Source organism: Arachis duranensis, chromosome 10 (genome assembly GCF_000817695.3).
Source record: "Arachis duranensis cultivar V14167 chromosome 10, aradu.V14167.gnm2.J7QH, whole genome shotgun sequence".
NCBI classification, from domain to species: Eukaryota; Viridiplantae; Streptophyta; class Magnoliopsida; order Fabales; family Fabaceae; genus Arachis; species Arachis duranensis.
This window is the reverse complement of record NC_029781.3, coordinates 29443988-29463678: the sequence shown is the minus strand read 5'-3', so window position 1 is coordinate 29463678 and position 19691 is coordinate 29443988. Positions and strand designations below refer to the sequence as shown.

General features: G+C 37.5%; 1 protein-coding gene across 1 annotated transcript; it reads left to right on the top strand.

Moving 5' to 3' along the window:
• Nucleotides 1-5784: 5784 nt before the first annotated feature.
• On the top strand, nt 5785-8261 carry LOC107469575 (uncharacterized). The gene is made up of 5 exons (XM_016088953.3): nt 5785-6131; nt 6436-6693; nt 7095-7178; nt 7338-7467; nt 7632-8261. Exons 1-5 carry the CDS (start codon nt 5815-5817, stop codon nt 7806-7808), a joined length of 966 nt encoding a protein of 321 aa, XP_015944439.1. The 5' UTR covers nt 5785-5814; the 3' UTR covers nt 7809-8261.
• The last annotated feature ends 11430 nt before the right edge of the window (nt 8262-19691 follow it).

The following is a 19691-nucleotide window of genomic DNA, read 5'->3' as shown; positions in this document are numbered from 1 at the left end:
TTTGTTATTTAAAACAAAACATTTGCATCCAAAGATGTGCAAGTAGTCTAGGTTAGGTGGGTAACCTTTCCAAAGTTCATAAGGGATTTTCTTCAAAAATTTTCTTATGATTATTCTATTCAAAATGTGGCAAGTTGTGTTAACCGTTTCAGCCCAAAGGAATTTTGGAACATTGCTCTCACAAAGCATAGCTCTTGTCATTTCTTGTATGCTTTTATTTCTTCTTTCCACCACATCATTTTGTTGTGGTGTCCTTGGACAAGAGAAATTGTGAGATATTCCAAATTCCTCTCAAAAGGATTCGAATAAATTGTTTTCAAATTCAGTTCCATGATCACTTCTTATTGAAGAGATCTTTAAATCCTTTTCATTTTGAAGTTTCTTGCAAAAAGGTTCAAAGGCTGAAAAAGCTTCATTTTTGTGTGCAAGAAATAAAACCCAACCAAACCAGTATAGTCATCCACAATTACTAAACCATAATGTTTACCACCTAGGCTTTGAGTTCTTGTTGGACCAAATAAATCAATGTGTAGCAACTCAAGTAGTCTTTTAGTAGATATGTCTTCCTTTGGTTTAAAAGAACTTTTTGTTTATTTTCCCATTTGGCAAGCATCACAAGTGATGTCTTTGTCAAACTTTATCAAAGGAAGGCCTCTTACTAATTCTTTTTTTACAAGTTTGTTTATTTGAAACATACTTGCATGTCCCAATCTCTTGTGCCATAACCACTTTTCAGATTCTTTAGAGTGAAGACATGCTACATTTTGATCCTTTAGTTCATCAAGAGTAAGTCCATACATATTATTGAAACGCTTGGCAACAAACATCACTTCATTTGTCTTTTCATTGACAACACAACATTTAAGCCTTTTGAAAATAACTAAATATCCTAAATCACACAGCTGACTTATACTCAAAAGATTGTGTTTTAAACTACATACCAAAAGCACATCATCTATGAAAGTAGATTGCTCATTACCTACTTTTCCAACAACAATGATTTTACCTTTACCATCATCTCCAAAGGTCACAAAACCTCCATCATACTTATTTAGTTTGATGAAGTAGGTTGACCTTCCAGTCATGTGCCTTGAACATCCACTATCCATGTACCACATGTCCTTTTTGTTCTTGGATGCTAGGCAAATCTACATGATGAGTTTCAAGTAGCCTTAGATATCCAAATTAATTTGGATCCTTTGAAGTTAATCCATCTTGGTTGCCCAAGTGCATTGAAATCACAAACAATATTATAAACTTTGTTTCCAACAACTCTTTTTTCAATGAAGCATTGTGCATATGAGTGATCAAATTTCTTGCAATTAACACAATAATTTTCTTATGTGTGCCACTGAAATTGAGGTGAGTTATATTGCTTGAAATGATTAAATGGTTGGAATTTTCTGGTTTTTGGAGGAGATGCATTTCTTTTGACAAACTGATTATTGTTATAATTATTCCTCTTTGCAAAAATATTTTCACCAGAATTTTTTTGAATATTTTTACCTTTTGAAAATGAGGTTTTGTTGTAAAATATTGGTTTCTTGAAAGCATCCTCATTTTTTGAAATGTAACCCAAACCCGGCCGGTTTGGACTTGGACCAGTTCTTGGTGAAGGCTCAGTTTCACTTGTGTTTGCTTCATCAAATTTTTTTTCACAAGTTGAAACATATCCGATACCTGATTTGCTTGGGATGGATTTGGTATTTGATGAAGAAGTCACAAATTTTATAGAGGAAGTATTAGAAACTGCATCTTCCTTGGCTATGTAGCCTAAACCAGATTTTTCAAACAATGGTCTTTGACTTGCAAGTAATTTGTCCAAGTTTTTGAAACCTTGAGCAAATTTTGATAAGTCACCATTCAGCCTTTTAATCTTATCATTTAATCTTTCATTTTCAGCAATTAACTCATGAGAAGGATCCACAATGTGCTTTCCTTTTAATTTTTCAAGTTCAGATTTTAGAAATCTGTTTTCTTCAATGATGTCCAATGCACATTCAGTTTCCTTCACTTTTTCTTTTAAAAAATTTCTTTATGGAAATGGGAAATCAATTCATAAAATTTCTCACACCCCGTAATGGAGAATAGCTAATAATTAGGACTCATAACAAAAATAAGAGGCATGGAACGGAGCCATTGCGAAGAAGTTCCACGAGTTACGAAGGTGGGAGGATTGACACGTCACCTTGCTCAAGTCTATCTTGTGCTCCTTTGAACTTGAACCCTTGTATTTGCCTTTGCTCTTCATCATCCTTATAAATCTCCTAGCAAAAAATAAAAGCTCGTCATCTGAAATACCATCACTAGACTCACTCTCTTTTGGTTCTATTTGTGACTTGAGGGCTATTCCCTTTTTTTTGAGTCTGTGTTTGTGTGTGTGGCTTCATAGGCAAGGAGTTTTCCTCTCAGCTCATCATAGGTTATGGGACTTATGTTGTTACTCTCGGTTAGGACAGTGGCAGTGTTTTCCCACTCTTTTGTGAGGCTTTTAAGGAGTTTTCTCACCAAGGTTTGTTCTGCATAGTTTGTATCCATAGCATCAAGGTTGTTGATTATGATTGAGAATCTCTCAAATGCTTCATCAATGTTTTCTCCATCCTTCATGCTAAACATCTCGTACTCTTTTTGCAGCATATCAATCCTCGTTTCTTTTACTTGTTTGGTGCCTTCGTGTGTAACCTGTAGTTTTTCCCAGATTTCTTTGGCTGTTTTACATTTAGACACTTTTCGGTACTCTTCAAAGCTGATAGCACAGTGAAGAAGGTTGATTGTTTTAGTATTCAGCTCTATCTTCTTCTTATCATCTTCATTCAATTCAGCTTCTTCTTTTGAAGTCACCACTCCATCAGCACTTGTTTTTGTTGGGATCTTTGGACCGCTTACAACGATTTTCCATATGTTGTAGTCAATGGATTGGATGAAGATCCTTATCCTTTCTTTCCAGTAGGAGTAGTTCTTCCCGTTGAAGAAAGGTGGCCGGTTGTTTGACTGGCCTTCAGTGAGGGTGTAAGCAACTGTGATTGTGCCCAAGTTGTTTGCCATGGGGTCTTTGCTCCAAGCGGTTAAGCTTTATTCTTGAGACCTCAACTCCTGAATCTATGCCTTCCTTTTAAGTTGCTGTTATTACCCTTTTAAAACAGATTTGCAATTCTGATTCTGTTTGAACTCAGCAGTGAAAATTTATGAGACAATTTATTTTTGTCTCATGATTATTAGAAAACAAAACACAGCAGAGAAAAGAAAAGCTAACACCAGCAAGTATCCTGGTTCAGTTGTCTTGTGTTATGCAACCTACATCCAGTCTCCTCCACAATTATGGAAGAATTTCACTATAGTTAACAGAATTACATACACCAATTTCACACTCAAGTTCTATCCTAACTTGACATTGGCTATGCTAACTCCTAACTATTCACTCTTAGTGCTAACCCAACTAAGAAAGGGATACCAAACAAGTACAAGATACAAGACACTTAGCCAACCTAAAGAAATCAGAAAAATAACTCTAGGCTTTTCTCTCAAGTGTATCACTCAACCTTTTTTCACTCATGGTTTTTACTTGAGCTTTCTCACAATGCCTTTTCTCACAAGAAATTACAGAAAAATAAACTTGGAAAAGTACATTACAATCAGTAAAAACATGAAGGAGATTGACTTCATCAGCAGCCTCTTTGCTATGTGCAAAACCAGATTTGCAAACCTCAGATACAGTTCTTCAGTGTTGGCCGAATGCTTCTTTGAAAGAGAGCATTATCCAAGTAGAGGAACTTTACAGAACTCAACTCACAAACTCTGGTTTTCTCTTCTTACCTTCTGAACGAGCAAGAAGTCTTCTTTTATTCTCCTTGCATGTTGCTGGGTTCTTCTTCCAAGGTCAACACCTTGAGCCTTGAGCTTCACCAACCCACAGAATCACTTTTTCTCGTTAAACCTTAGAGTAGAAACTTTGCTTCTGACTTCTTCATCTTGACCGAAGGCCACAAAGCAGTAATCATAGAAATCTTCTCATGGTCAACTTGATCTTAGCCATTGAAAAATTACTTGGTCCCCAAGTATCACTTGTGACCGTAGATGTGAAGCAGAATAGGGCAGAGAACAAATTTCCCTTGAATGCCATTTTTGGATAGAGTAGAGAGTCGGGAGAAGAGAAGAAGATCTGATGCATGCAAGATGAGATGGATTACCATTAACCAAAGCTTGATTTGGTTTGGATTTTCTGTTTTAACTTTCTGTGCTTCAAGCGTAAATTTTCTCTCTCTCTCTTGCTTCTTTGGTTACTAGCTTAGGGAGGAAGCTTTTTCTTTTTCTCTTTCTTACTTTTCTGAAACCTTGATGTGACTTGATTAGAGAGGAGAGGAACGTTGCTTTTGGTTAAGCAAAAGGGAGGGATTTGCATTTCTGAAACTAGATCGGGCTTGGATCGGGTATTGGTATGCTTGGCCCGATTTAATTTCTTTGGCTTCTTTCTTTGCTTTTGCTTGGGCTCTTTATTTTGCTTTCAACCCAATATTCTTGCTGATTGCTTTTCATTCCTTTTGGGCTATTAACATTTGGCCTGCAACAATAAACAATTAGTTAATATATAGATATAAATAATCAACACTTAATTATTTATTTTGCCCAAAAATAATGTTTGTCATCACTAATTAATTTAGTTAATTTCTTAACTCAACAAAAGTGTTACAATAAAATTTTTGTTATATTTTCTGACATCAGATATAATTTAATTAATAATATGTAATATCCATAATAGCTAATTCACTAATTATAACCGTCAAATTTAATGATATCAAATTTAATTATGGGTTAACCACCAAAAATGTCATCGAATTTTTCAAACGTTGACAAAAATACACTCAGAATTTTACTATCGACAAAAATGCCTTCAAATAATTTAAAAGCATAACAACAATACCCAATAGTAAATATATATTTTCAAAAAATACCTTAGAGATTGAATTTTAATGCAGTTTTTTTTGCAAGAATGATTATAAAAATAATATATTATTATACATAAAAATTGGTGATTTTTTCTTAAGTATATAATTTTTTTATAATTATTTTTGTTAACAACCAATAATACTTTTAAAAATTCACAAAATAATATATACTTAACAAAAAATCACCAAATTTTAAGAATAATAATATCTCATTTTTTTAATTATGCTTGTAAAAAATTACATCAAAATTCAATTTCTAATATATTTTTTGAGAAATACATATTTAATGTTAGTTTTTTTTGCAAGATTATCTAACATTAAATATGTATTTCTCAAAAAATATATTAGAGATTGAATTTTGATACAAATTTTTTACAAGCATGATTAAAAAAATGAAATATTAGTATCCTTAAAATTTGGTAAATTTTCGTTAGAGTATATATTTTTCTTGTAATTTTTTTGTTAACAACTAATAATACTTTTAAAAAATCACAAAAAATATATACTTAGAAAAAAATCATCAAATTTTAAGAATAATAATATCTCCTCTTTTTAATTATTCTTGTAAAAAATTACATCAAAATTCATTCTCTAAGATATTTTTTGAAAATATATATTTATTATTGAATATTGTTGTTATTATGTTTTTAAATTATTTAAAGGCATTTTTGTCAATAATAAAATTCGGGTGTATTTCTATAAGAGCGTTTGAATAATTCGGAAATGTATTTGGTTAACCCTTTAATTATAGAATAATATAGAACTCATTTAAAATTTGTCACAGAAATAAAAGGTTTAAAATGTTACGGATATAATGACCAAAATATTTCTTTACCCTCCTCATTTTCATTTTCAACACCCCAGAATCTGAATGGCCACTCGCACACGCAGCAGCAAGAAAAGTGAACAAGTGTCTGCTGAAGATGTCGACATTGAAACTGAAAATGATAGTGAAGAAGAAGAAGAAGAAGAAGAAGAAGGAAGAGGCTCTTCCAAAAGGCTCAGACAAAATGAAGAACCTTCAATGTACGAGCACATTAGGGACCAAAGGATGAAGGAGAACCAAGAGCGAATGCAGAAGCTTGGATTATTGAAGCTCTCTCAAAAGCTCAAAACCCAACACCAAAACCCTCAACGCAGGCCCAAAAAGAACATTGATGATGCCTTACCGTCAAGGCGTTCTTCTAGGTTTTCTCATTGTTTTTACTGCTACTCTTTTTTTGCATTTTGTTCACTGATACCATGTTTGCGTGTCGTTTTGGTGGAAGTGGAAGCTGAAAGATTCTCACTTTTTTCATGGATTTTGCTTCTGTGTAGTTAAAGTTCATTACTTTATTTTTGTCACATTTTTAAATAGGGTACATGTCATTACAACGATAAAGCTATGGGAATTTTTAACAACGATTTAACTCTTATGGTTTTTGGATTTTGGAAAGATGTGGATAAAGCTATCCTTTTTAAAAAAGGAAATATCTATTTCATGGATTTACAGAATAATGACCCTAGAACCAGTTAACTATGCTGAAAATAAAGCAAAGGGTAGAGAAGAGGGAGATTCGTCAAGTAAAGATAGCAAAGACAACATTGAGATTTTCATACCTGAAGGTGAAAACCCAGAATTTTACACTGAAGAGCAGGAGAAGCTTCTGGGAGATTCTGATACCATTTGGGAACTGGGTGTAGATGGATGTGATGTAGATGGGAGTCGTATGTATGATTCAATCAGGGGGGAGACATGCCATCAATGCAGGTAGTTTACTGGCTTATATTGATTTTTACTTCATGTTGCTCTTTGATTTCCTTGAATGGTTTAATATTTTCTATTCCTACATGACAACATTTTATTCTGAAACTTTTGTTACAAGATAGAAGATACACATGCATGATGCATACTTACTTACAAGATGCTCTATTTGAATTTTGATCTGAGCCATCATGGATTATGCACTTATGATGCTGTTTTATCAAAGCTTTATGCGGAGTCTGGCAGTTTAACTGTTTATTTCTGCCGCAATTAGTACTTGAATGCCTCTTATCATCTTAAATGTGTTTTGATAGAAGAACTCAGGTTCCACTTCCTCTTTGTGGTTCATGCATAAAGTTGTCAGATCAAATCTTCCACGTAATACTTGTTTCCTTGTTTTGTTGCAGGCAGAAAACTCTTTGTCAGCACACAAATTGCAACAGATGTGAGTTATCTCAAGGGCAGCTTTGTGGAGATTGCTTGTACACAAGGTAACATTGCTTAAGCTGAGGTTCAGATTGTGATGATTAGTTTTCTTATTGCTTCAATTTCAATACTTAAAAGAAAATGCTGCTTTTGCCATATCCTTGTGTTAGTCACTATTGTTCAGTTAAGGTTAATGCTAATTATTTTCTAGCGTTACTCTATAGATATGGTGAAAATTTGTTAGAAGCCATTGAGAATCCTAAATGGACTTGCCCTTCTTGTCGGGGAATCTGCAACTGCACTCGTTGCCGTAAGGCAAATGGTTGGATGCCCACCGGTAATATATACCACAAGGTTAGTTACTGCACAATGTGTTCTTCGCTTCTGTGTAATTCTCTCTATTATAGAGGATGGAAATAATTGCAGGTGATAATAGCTATTGATTTCAGAATCTTCTTAAGTGCCATCTTTACTTTGTTTCATCTTATTGTTTTGGAAATAATTGGTGGTATGATAAGGTGTCAAAACTGGGTTTCAAATCGGTGGCACATTATCTGATACAAACACGCCGCACTGACAAAAGCTTGGAGGAAGGCTCAGGTGCTGAAAATGTTGCTGAAGAAATACCTCAGATCCCTGCGGACACAGACCAGAATAGAGCAATTCGCACCAGAAGAGGCTTGAGGAGATCATGATGATGCAAAGGGCGTCGAAAGAACAGAGTGGGAAAAAGTTGGCATATACGCAGGTACTTGAAAGACATTTCTGTTTTTTGAGAATGATGAAAGACGTAGTTCTCTTGGTGTTTGTTTGAGATGGATATAGGCTTAGCAATCTGACTAAAGAATATAGCCAATTTACCATTACTATATTGACGATGTTCATCAAAAGTTGTAGCAATTGGTGTTTGGCTGTGGGTTGTGGTTGTGGTATAGTTGTGGTTTTGTTGAAGAATGTTATCAATTTTAGCCTCGGATTAAGGGTTGCAACTTTGCTTCTTCGATAGTATTAACACAAAGATGAGTGATATCTACTATCTACTACTATTATATATTACAAAAGGAGTCAATAGTAGTAACATCCATGGTTTTGAAAACCAAACCGGACCAGCTGGTTCAATTGAGACCGGGAACCGATCTCCTAGCTAATTCGGTTGAAGCGAAAAACCAACAGGAAAAAAAAATCAGAATGAACCGGCGGTTAACCTAAACTAAACCCTATCAGAGGCTCAGAATTGCAATAGGCCCCACCACTCCTCTCCTCGACCGGGGGTACCATTGTCGCCGGCATTGTGATAAATAGAGGGTATCGTCTCTCTGCCGAATGTCTCTGCCACTCGCCCGGTTCTCCTTGCCTTGCTCGGCCGTCTTCTCCTCGTCTATGTGAACTCTGTCCCCAGCGTCACTGTCTTCAAGCTCTTTGTTACTGCCGTGTTCCTCCAAGCTCACTTTGTTACTGTCGTTCCTCCCTTACCTCCTCATCCTCGATGGCTCTGATTTGGTTTGTTGTGCTTGTACCAGTCAGGTATATGCCCTTATTTCTCAGGTCACATGCTTTGATCTGTTATTAATATTTTATTTTGGTTTGTGGTAGTGCTTCTCCATAATTGTATTTGCACGTGTTTATGTTTGTTAACGAATTTCTAGAGTTTGAGTTTCAATTCAGTTCTAGTATGATAGAATACAGATATTAATTAACATATTAGGAATTAATGTGGCCAGAAATACCATGTTCGAGTTATTTAAAGTAATTAATTCTTTGGTGAAAGGAATTTCAATTGTGGCCTCGTATAAGATTATTAAGAGAGGTGAAATATTTTTTGATGCTATGTGTTCATATTCTAACCCAATAAATAAAAGTCAGGCCCAACAAATATAAAATGTCCATCTAAAAAAGATGGCCTAAAGCAGCATATCCGACCTCTTTTTAAGAGGTCGGACACCCACATAAGAGAGCTAGGCTATCCTGCTCAAACAAGTAGGTTTCTCTGGAAATCTCGACTGGAATCTTTATCTTCTCTGATAAGATAAGTCCTAACAAACTATCAAGATAAAAGGAACAATTATTCATAAAAAAAGATGGAACTACTCCAACAAAAATGGTTATTGACTCTATTATAAATACACTGACACTCGTGAAGTATATTCACGTTCTATTCTACTAAAACCTGCTCAAAATCCTTGTTAACTTAAGTATCAGAATCTCTTGCAGGTACCACCCCCACCTCTTCATGAGAAACTCGGACAGGCGACACTTCGGCACCAAAAAGGTTGGACACTGCCATACCAAGGGATCTGAACCTCATATTTAGGCTCAAAACACTGTTTCAGGTAACCTTCGAAACATTGGCGCCGGTGTCGGGAACTTGGAATTCACCATTTGACAATGGCAGACTACCAGCATGAAGACGGCTACACGGTATCTGAATCTGAGCAAGAAGCTCAGCCAGAAGGCCAGGCCATTGTGCTTCCTCCTCTACCATAACACCCTCAAGGGCCTCACGGGAAAGGAACTTCGGGAAATTCCCACCCAAGGAGGATCCATTCTGAAATCCACCATCCCGAGAATGAGGACTGCCCTTATACAACCAAGATCCTGGACCTAGTTCATGGCCAGGGAGATCGATTAGAACAGTTAGAACACGAGGCTGAACGACAAAGGGAAGCAGAATGAGAGTTACGAAGAGAGGTGAGACGACGAAAAGAGCTAGAAGAAATGCTCCGGAAGCTGGAAGCTGATCTACGAAATAGGAATGACTGGCGGATTGTGATGAAAACCCCTTGGGAGGGAAAGATTCGTTCACAGAAGAGATCATGAGGGCCAAAGTTCCCAGGAATTTCAAATCCCCTGACATAGATCTCTGTGACGGAACATCCAACCCAAGCCACCACCTCAATAACTTCAAAAGCAGAATGTACTTGGCCGACGCTTTCGACGCCACCCGTTGTAAAGCCTTCTCGACTACTTTAACGAAGGCGGCCATCAAGTGCTCGTTAACTTGCCACCCAAATCAATAACCAGTTTCAACGATCTTGTTAGAAAGTTTTTAACCAAATTCTCTATCCAAATGGATAAAACCAGGCACGCCCTGAGCTTGTTGGTAGTTAAGCAAGAAGTTGGCGAGACTATTCGCGACTATATGGAAATGTTCAACAAGTCTTGCATGGAAATTCAAAATTTGCCCACTGAAGCCGTGATCATGGGCATAGTCAATGGTCTCAGAAAAGGATTATTTGTCCAGTCAATATCCAAAGGATACCCGACTTCTTTGAATGACGTTCAAGAAAGGGTAGAAAAATACATCAACATAGAGGAAAACTCCCGACTCAAGGAACCTTTTCCACGGACAAACTTGCCCTACTACTCTCGGAAAAAGGAAAAAGAGCAAAAAAGGAGAGAGGAGCAAAACATAGAAAAGCCCAAAAAGTACCATAACTACACTCCTTTAAGGGTTTCCCTGGTGGATGTATATGGAGAAATATGCCATACGGAGAAGCTTTTACCTCCTCCTCTGATTAAACACAAGAAAGCTGGAAGTCAGACAGAATAATGCGAGTATCATAAGCTCTACGGACATTCCACCAACGTCGGAAGACACGAGAAAAAGAAGACGGGAAGAGGAAGGAGGATGACCTGAACATCCTCCTCATACCCTAGAACGACATATTTACATGATCAATGGGGGGTTTGCAAGAGGAGGAGGAATATCAAAATTATTACGAAAAAGACACTTCAAGGAGGTATATCAAGTCGGGGAAGACAGTCAAATGACCAACTTGTCCACTATTTCGTTCACTAAAGAAGATGCTCAAGAAATATTATTTGGGCATGACGACCTTGTGGTGATAACTATGATCCTGACAAACACTTAACCTCCACAGAACCTTGATAGATCAAGGTAGCTCGATTGATATCTTGTTCAAACCCGCTTTTGACAAGCTCGGGTTAGAAGAAAATGATCTAAAGGCATACCCAAATAGCTTCTTCGGATTGAAAGATACCCCAATCCAATCTCTTGGTTACATATCATTGTATACCACTTTTGGAAAAAGGTACTAGGTCAAAACTCCTAAGCATCGACTACATCATAGTCGATGTAAACTTGGCCTACAATGCCTTAATAGGCCAGACTACCTTGAACCGACTTGCAGCTGTAATTTCTACTCCTCACCTCTATATGATGTTTCTCGCAGCAGAAAGGATCACAACTCTAAAGAGGGACCAAAAGTTGGCACGAAAATGTTACAATGAAAGCCTCAATTTGAAAGGCAATTCAGGAAGAAAAGAGGCCAACACCATCGAGTTAGGAGGGGTCCGAACTCGTGAAGAATTGCACCCCAACTTGAGGGTAAAATAGAAGAGGTACAAATTGGAAATCATCCTGATAAGACAACGAGCATAAAGGTAAACTTAGAAGGAAGCCTGAAGGAACAACTTGTTGACCTGTTAAGTGAAAACTCCGATCTCTTCGCCTAGAAAGCTTCCAACATGCCTGACATAAATCTCGATTTGATGTTCCATAAACTTGCAGTATATCCGGGCTCCTGACCTGTTTAGCAGAAGCGCAGGAAGCTCGAAACAGAATGGACACAGGTCGTAGAAGAGCAAATACAAGCCTTGTTGGAGGCAGGATTTATAAGGGAGGTAAAAGATCCACTGTGGTTAGCTAACATTGTGTTGGTGAAAAACAAAACGGAAAATGGAGAATGTGTGTTGATTATACCAATCTCAATAAAGCCTTTCCTAAGGATTCTTATCCACTCCCAGCATTGATGCTCTGGTGGACTTAGCCTTAGGCTATAGATCTTTATCCTTTATAGATGCTTACTCGGGATACAATCAAATTTCGATGTATAAACCGGATCAAAAGAAGACTTCGTTCATAACTTCAAAGGCTAACTATTGCTACGTAGTAATACCTTTTGGATTAAAGAATGCAAATGCCACATACCAACGATTAACGAACAAAGTGTTTTTCGCTCACATAGAAAAATTCATGGAGGTATACGTGGACGACATGCTCGTTAAGACTAAAGAGGACGCTGGGAAACTGGGAGGTTAAATCCAAAGATGACATGCTTGTCTGACATGCTTGACCAAAGATGACATGCTTGTCCGATCTCTTCGAGGTATTCTCTACTATAAGGAACCATAAAATGAGGTTAAATCCCTCAAAATGCACATTTGCAGTAGAAGCTGAGAAGTTTTTGGGTTTCATGTTAACTCAAAGAGGCATAGAAGCAAACCAGAAAAAATGCTAGGCTATACTCAAAATGAAGAGCCCAACTTGTGTCAAAGAGATCCAACAACTAAATGAAAGGTTGACAGCTCTATCCAGATTTTTAGTCGGGTCAGCCCTGAAATCACTTTTCCTTTACTCAATCCTAAGTAGAGGGAAGCAATTCGAATGGACCCAGAATGCGAACAAGCCTTCCAAGACTTTAAAGCATTCCTGTGGCATCTACCCATACTTACCTGGCCTATCAAAGGGGTAGAGCTCGTGCTATATCTGTCAGTAGGAAGTCGAGCTATAGCTTCAGCCCTGGTCTGAAAAAATGAAGAAGGGCAACAACCTATCTATTTCATCAGCAAAGTCCTACAGAGGGCAAAATTGAGCTATCAAGATAGAAAAGTTTGCTTATGCATTAATCCTCACATCTCGAAAGCTTTGACCTTACTTTTAGGCTCATACCATCAAAATCTGCACAAATCAACCAATGAAACACATTTTTCAAAAGACGGACTTGTCAGGTCGGATGTTATAATGGGCTATGAAACTGTCCGAGTTTGACCTAAAGTACGAAGCTCGGACAACAATTAAATCACAATACCTTGCCAACTTTATCGCTGAATACACTGAAAGTCTGGGAAACCCAGTGGTATGGAGTCTATACGTTGATGGATCATGAAATAAAGTTGGAAGTAGAGCAGGTGTTATTCTAGAAAGTGACCAAGAAACTCAGATAGAACTCCCTTTCAAATTTGAGTTTCTTGTTTCCAACAATCAAGCAGAGTATGAAACTCTACTTGTTGGCTTGAAGCTAGCTAAAGAAGTGGAGGCAGAAAAAGTAGTGGTGTTCAATGATTCGCAAGTAATAACTTCGCAAATTAATGTCACTTAACAAGCTAAAGACCCCACTATGAAGAAATACTTGGGTAAAACTCGAGAATAACTGATACACTTCTCAGAAAGTTAGGTCCGACATATAGTTCGAGAATCCAACGTCTGAGCCGATGCTCTCTCAAAATTAGCCAGCACCAAGCCAAGGGGCAACAATATAAGTCTCATTCAAGAGACTCTGCAATTACCATCCATATCAAAGGAGGAGGAAGTACTGACTATATCAAATCAACTTTTAGGGTGGATGACTCCTATAGTAACCTACCTCAGATTAGATGTACTTCCCAAGGATGAAAAGGAAGTCAGAAGGCTCGTAAAAGAGGCACAAAATTACACACTAGTCCACAATGTTTTATATAAAAGAGAGATCTCAACAGTCCTCTTAAAATACGTCCCAATCTCCAACACAAAGGAAGTCCTAGAAGATGTACATAGTGGTGTATGTGAAAATCACTTGGGAACTTGGTCACTGGCCAAAAAAGTGATCAGAGCTATTTTTTTTTGCCGACCTTATAAAAGGAGGCAACCGAGTTTGTTAAGACATGTTCACTTGTCCTGAAGAGCTCATTAGCGTTACCTCACCATGGCCATTCGCAAAATGGGGCCTTGATCTACGCAGACCATTTCCACAAGCATCGGACTAAGTCAAATACCTCATAGTAGGGATTGACAACTTCACTAAATGGATTGAGGCAGAGCCGTTAACAACTATCACTGTCCAAAGAAGTCGAAAATTTCTGCATAAGTACATTGTCATAAGGTTTGAAGTTTTTCATTCCATCACCACGAATAATGGGACTCAATTTACTGACTCAACCTTTAGGAACTTAGTAGCCGACCTAAAAATAAAACACCAGTTCACATCAGTAGAGCATCCCCAGGCCAATGGACAGACTGAAGCTGCCAACAAAGTCATATTAGCTGAGTTAAAATGTTGACTACAAAACGCAAAATGGGCTTGGGCTGACGAGCTCTTTCAAGTCTTGTGGGCATATCGGACTACTCCACATTCTACAACGGGAGAATCACCCTGTTGACTTACTTACGGAATGGAGACCATGATCCCTATAGAAATAGCAGAAATATCACCTAGAGGCTAGAGTCATATTCTATAATGAAGGAGTTAACATTCAAGTACAGAAGGAATAGTTCGACCTCCTCTCTGAAGTCTGAGAAAGAGCTCGGATTAGGGAGGAAGTTTTAAAGCAAAGGATGACTCTAAGGTATAACCAAATGATGATTAAAAGGAACTTTGCCACCAACGACCTAATCCTAATCCAAAATGACATTGGAGGGCAGAAATTAGGAGAAGGAAAGTTAGTTGCAAATTGGAAAGGGCCTTACAAGATAGTAGAGGTTTTAGGCAAAGGTTATTACAAAATGTCCGACCTCCAAGGGCGAGAGCTTTCGAGGTCTTGGCACGCATGTAACCTTAGAAAATGCTACAGCTAGATAAATCAAACCTCGCGCCTTGGTATACTCTTTTTCCCGATTTTAAGGATTTTTTAACAAGGCACTAGCGCGAGGGCTAGAGGCACCCGAGCCTCTAGTAAAATATATTTGTAAAGGAATCTATTATTAAGAACAATTCCTATCCTTTTTCTTTTTTCAAAAGTTTCCTATTCTTGAACACATTAGTTTAAGCAGGACAAATTGCAAACATCATTGTCCGACCTAAAAATGGTTGGTAAGATGAAGCGACGAGGTACAAATTAATGTAAAAAGTTATATAAACATCTCGTACAAAGCGACCTCAAAGAGATCGGATAAAAAACAAGTTGTAAATGTAACTTGATAAAGGTCGACTACTCGAAGTCGGTTCTACGAAAGGAATTTGATAAATGTCAAAATTTGCTAAGGACTCAAAAGTCAAAGCAAACCATACCCTCCTACGAGAACATAACTTCATTTCAAAAAGTAGAAGGGTATCTTGCAATATAAAATAATAAAAAAAGTTTTGAAAACTACATAAAAAAGAAAATTGTGAAAACAACTAAATAGAAGGTAAAAGTGTTCGAAAAAATTACAAGTTATTATAAAAAAGCGTTATAAGGCCCACAGGTCAGGTCGTACCAAAAATCTAAAGCAAGAATACAAAAGGCTCAAGACTTTTCAAACAAGAGTGAGGTCCTTGCCTGTAACCACATCTTTCTTGGCTGAAGGAGTTAGAGGACGAGCAGACACTGGCACAACAAGAATGCCAGCAGGAGCCAAAGAAGAGGTCTCTATGACGATAACTTCAGACTGTGCTCCCGACGTTGAGGTCTGACCAACCTGAGGACTTGAAGTCTTCAGGTTAAGGGGAGGCTCGTTCTCATCTTCCTTAGGAGCAGGGACGATCTTACTGTCCACCACAATTTTGTCTGTGCTAAAAAGAGAAAAATTAAGGTCGGGAGCCAAAACCTTGATCTGGGCTTCTAGGTTCTCAAACATCTCGTCCATCACCAGTGCAGCCGACTCCTCAAGTTCAGCACATCTCTCCTTCATCTTCTCCAACTCCTCTTGGAGTTTTTCTCTAAAGACTCGGGTATAGCTCTCCTCCGACTTCATTTTCTCCTCGGCTAAAGCAGCAGCGGACTCCAACTTCTCTAACCTCTCCTGAGCTCTCTCCAAATCGGTTCTCAAAGTCTCCCTCTCTTGCTCCATCACATTCTTAATCTCGTTAAGTCTCTCCACATCAGCACGGGCAGCCACCAGAGCGCTAGTCGTGGCTTGTATAGGAGTGCCTCTCAGCTCCCTGGCCAAAGTGGCACACGCTCCGACAGTGCGAAACCCGCCATGAGTTAAGGTTTGCAAATGATTCTGAAGGGCCACATTGTCCGTACTCACATAGTGATGGGGGAGAATGTTCTCTTCAGCCCAAGCCATGGCATCAAAATTCCTCGAATAGATGATACCCCCTCATCCACCTTTTGTTTCTTAGAAGGGGATCATACTGAAGAAGGAGACTGAGGAGAAGGATCCAAAGGTATAAGCCAGGAAGCAGGGGTTGGGATGATAATCTTTGAATCCGAAGGATCGGACTCCAATTTCTTCGGAGATCGGGCAGAGGAGGACCCGAGTTCTCTTTGTAATTGAAGATTTCGAGTTGCCATATTAATTTTTTTTTTTGCGTTCCTAAGAATCCTCATATGAGCATATTTCAGAGCCATACTCTCTACAGAAAACAAAGAAAAAGTTAATAAAAGACAACAATAATGTTAACAAAAAATCAGAAAAGACAAGAGAAAAAGAGCTAACCAGCTCGGGCTTCAGAAGGCTCAGATCCCCTAAGAATCTTTTCGTATCCAAGTAAGGAGTTCGGCCCCAAACATCCAGAAAAAGGTCTACAATACTCCTTTCAAGGTCATCTAAATCCTTATAGTCAGGCTTAAGGATGACCAAGGTGTCTTGCCAATACAAGGGGAAATAAGGCTCGTGGTTTTCACCTAAAAAGAGAGGACGGACTCCCTCAACGCCTCGGACTTTGAAAAAAGTGGTTCTTAAAGTCATGAAAAAAGTCGTCAAAAATGGCAAAAACCTTACGACCTTGAATAGCTCAGAAGGATATCCAACCTAACTTCTTTGTGGAACTATAGGGTTTGGTTGCAACAAAAGATAAAAGAACATATTCATCGAAGGTCGGACATCCAGCTCCTGACATAAGAGTTGGTACATTTTCAAGAAGGCCCAGGAATTCGGGTGCAGTTGAGAAGGGGCAAGGTTGCAAGACCACAGTACATTGATTTCAAAAGCGGTAAAAGGAAATTGGATACCTAGACAAGTGAAGAAACAGTCGTAAGCATAAAAGAAAGGACGTCCAGAGTCCTCTTAAGGGGGAAAAACACATCCTCTCTTCCGGATTGGGCGCCACTAACTCAGTTTCTCTCGTCTTCCTTCTCCTCACATATTCTATGATGCCTATAAAACTCGTGCAATACTTTCTATTGGTTACAGGGACACAAGAAAGGACAGTAGTATCTACCCAAGCTCGAAGACTAGAAAGGACTTTGGTCGACATATTAGAAAGAACAAAGCGAGTTATAAAGGCTATACCTACAGATACAAAAGTAAAAAATTATCACTAAAAAGAAGTCAGACCTCATCCAAAGTAAGTCGGGCAAAGACAGCAAAAATAGCAAAATTCGTTTCTCTCCACATTTTCTCTAAAACAATCAAATGACGTCCCTACCATGCAACCTTGTCACATAACAACGACGCCATCTACAGGAAATAACACCCACGGTGACAGTTAAAAACAACACAGCTCAAAGCAAACATTTTTCCTTGAAACAACAAAAAGATAGCGGTTTCAATTTCGGTTTCAATTTCAAGCATTTCTTAGAAAGGAAAGAAAAGAAAGAAGAATCATATCCGCATAAGAAACAGTTTTTCATAGTCTTTACACATACACAAGGAAGACTCAGGAGCACAAGATAAATATTCAAAACAAAGCAAAGAAACTAACCTCGATGGGGATTGCGGGAAAAAGAGGGGGCATATCTAAAGCAGCAAGAACCACGAATGTTCCTCTTTACAACAGCAAAGCGAAACCTTTCAGAGTCCAAGATAAAGAAGTCTTGGAAGCGGGAGAAATGATCGAAGAGCACAGGGAAGTTCTTTGTGAAAGAAAAGGAAATGGAAATGAAGCAATTTTACAGAAATAAGGAAAAGGAAAGAAAAAGAGTTGAAGAGTCTTTTTATAAGAGACAAAGCACAAACGGCTCCTTTACACCTCCTCAAAACGCACACGGATTCCAAGGAAAAACTACCGCATAACATTCGCCCATCATTAAAAAAGCAACGTTCGAAAATTTCAAACATGTCGGATAACCCGACCTTTTAATGACAATAGGATCGACGTCAAAATAAAAGCCACGAGATGCTTGAGCCCGACCCATAAAAAGATCCGGACTCAAGCAAGGGCATTTGTTTATACCTTGACCCAATAAATAAAAGCCAGGCTCAACAAATACAAAAAGCCCATCTAAAAAAAATGGCCTACAGCAGCATACCCGAACTCTTTTAAGAGGTCAGACACCCACATAAGGGAGGTAGGCTATCCTACTCAAACAGGTAGCTGACACCTCTTAGGTATATTTACGTTCTACTCTACTAAAACCTACTCAAAGTCCTTGCTAACTTAAGTATCGGAGTCTCTTGCAAGTACCACCCCCACCTCCTCACAAGAAACTCGGACAAGCAGCACCTCGACACCAAATAAGTTAGATGCTGCCATACCAAGAGATCTGGACCTCACATTTCAGACCCAAATCACCATTTTAGATAACTCTCAGAATACTATGCAATTTGATTTGGTTGAGAATTGTGTTTTAAACCTTCCTTCTCAATTGTGGCCTTGTATATGACTATTATGTTTGTTTCTTTTGTTGTGATTAGGTGTATGTTGATTTTGAGGTTTGTGGTGGGACAATGAGATTGAATTCTTGCGGTTTATACAATGTGGCTCCATACCAAACTCGAGAGCAAGCTTAGGAGGTGTTGATATTTGTTGATTTTGAGGTTTTGGTGCTTTCTATAGTGCTTAAATTTTAGACATAGAATTCAAAAATAAAAGAGTAGATCTCATCTTCTATCTCTACTTTTAGGCAATTCAAACACAATCATAGGCACCAAAGAACTTCCTAATGGTTTTTCTTTTGCAATATGAATAATATCTATTGGGTTTTGATTTTTTTAATATTTAATTAAACCAGTTCAATCACGATTCGACCATTGAATTATTGAACCAGTAAGTCGATCACAATTCGACCATTGAATTATTGAACCAGTAAGTCGATCGATTTATTGACCAGTTTGGTTTTTGCAACCTCGGTAACATCATTCAAATGAACAATGTATCATTTATTTAGGTTTTAACAAAGATAATGAAACCTTGGTATCATCAGAATTGTGTATACTTGTAAATGAATAGAATTAAAAAAATTGTTTTATATTTTTTTATTTGTCATCATTTGATGGGGTAAAGTTTAAATAAGTTCATATATTTTAGAATTAATTAGGTCAATATTTGTCATCATTTGATGTGGTAAAGTTTAAATAAGTTCATATATTTTAGAATTGATTTATATAAAATATGTAAGAATATTTTTATATAAAGTAGTATTTTGCTATTTACTAATGCATTTTTAAAATAGACTAAATAAAAATCAGACATGGGTCTATTTAAATTAGGGATCATTACTCCCTAAACCCTAAACCCTAAAATTAAAAAGATTTTGTTAAATCAAAAATAAAAAAGACGTATTTTATAGAACCATAACCTGAAGACTTTAAATTCAAGAAATTTCTCTTGGGAAGAGTTGAATTAGGTGAAGAGTAAAGTTTTTTACAAATTTTATAAAAAGCACATGCATTGCACATGATAAATTTTGTTTGGTGAACTTTTTCTTTACTAAAAAATAAAAACAATTACCATTTTTTACCAAAATTTCACTTTTCACCGTAGCATTACCCT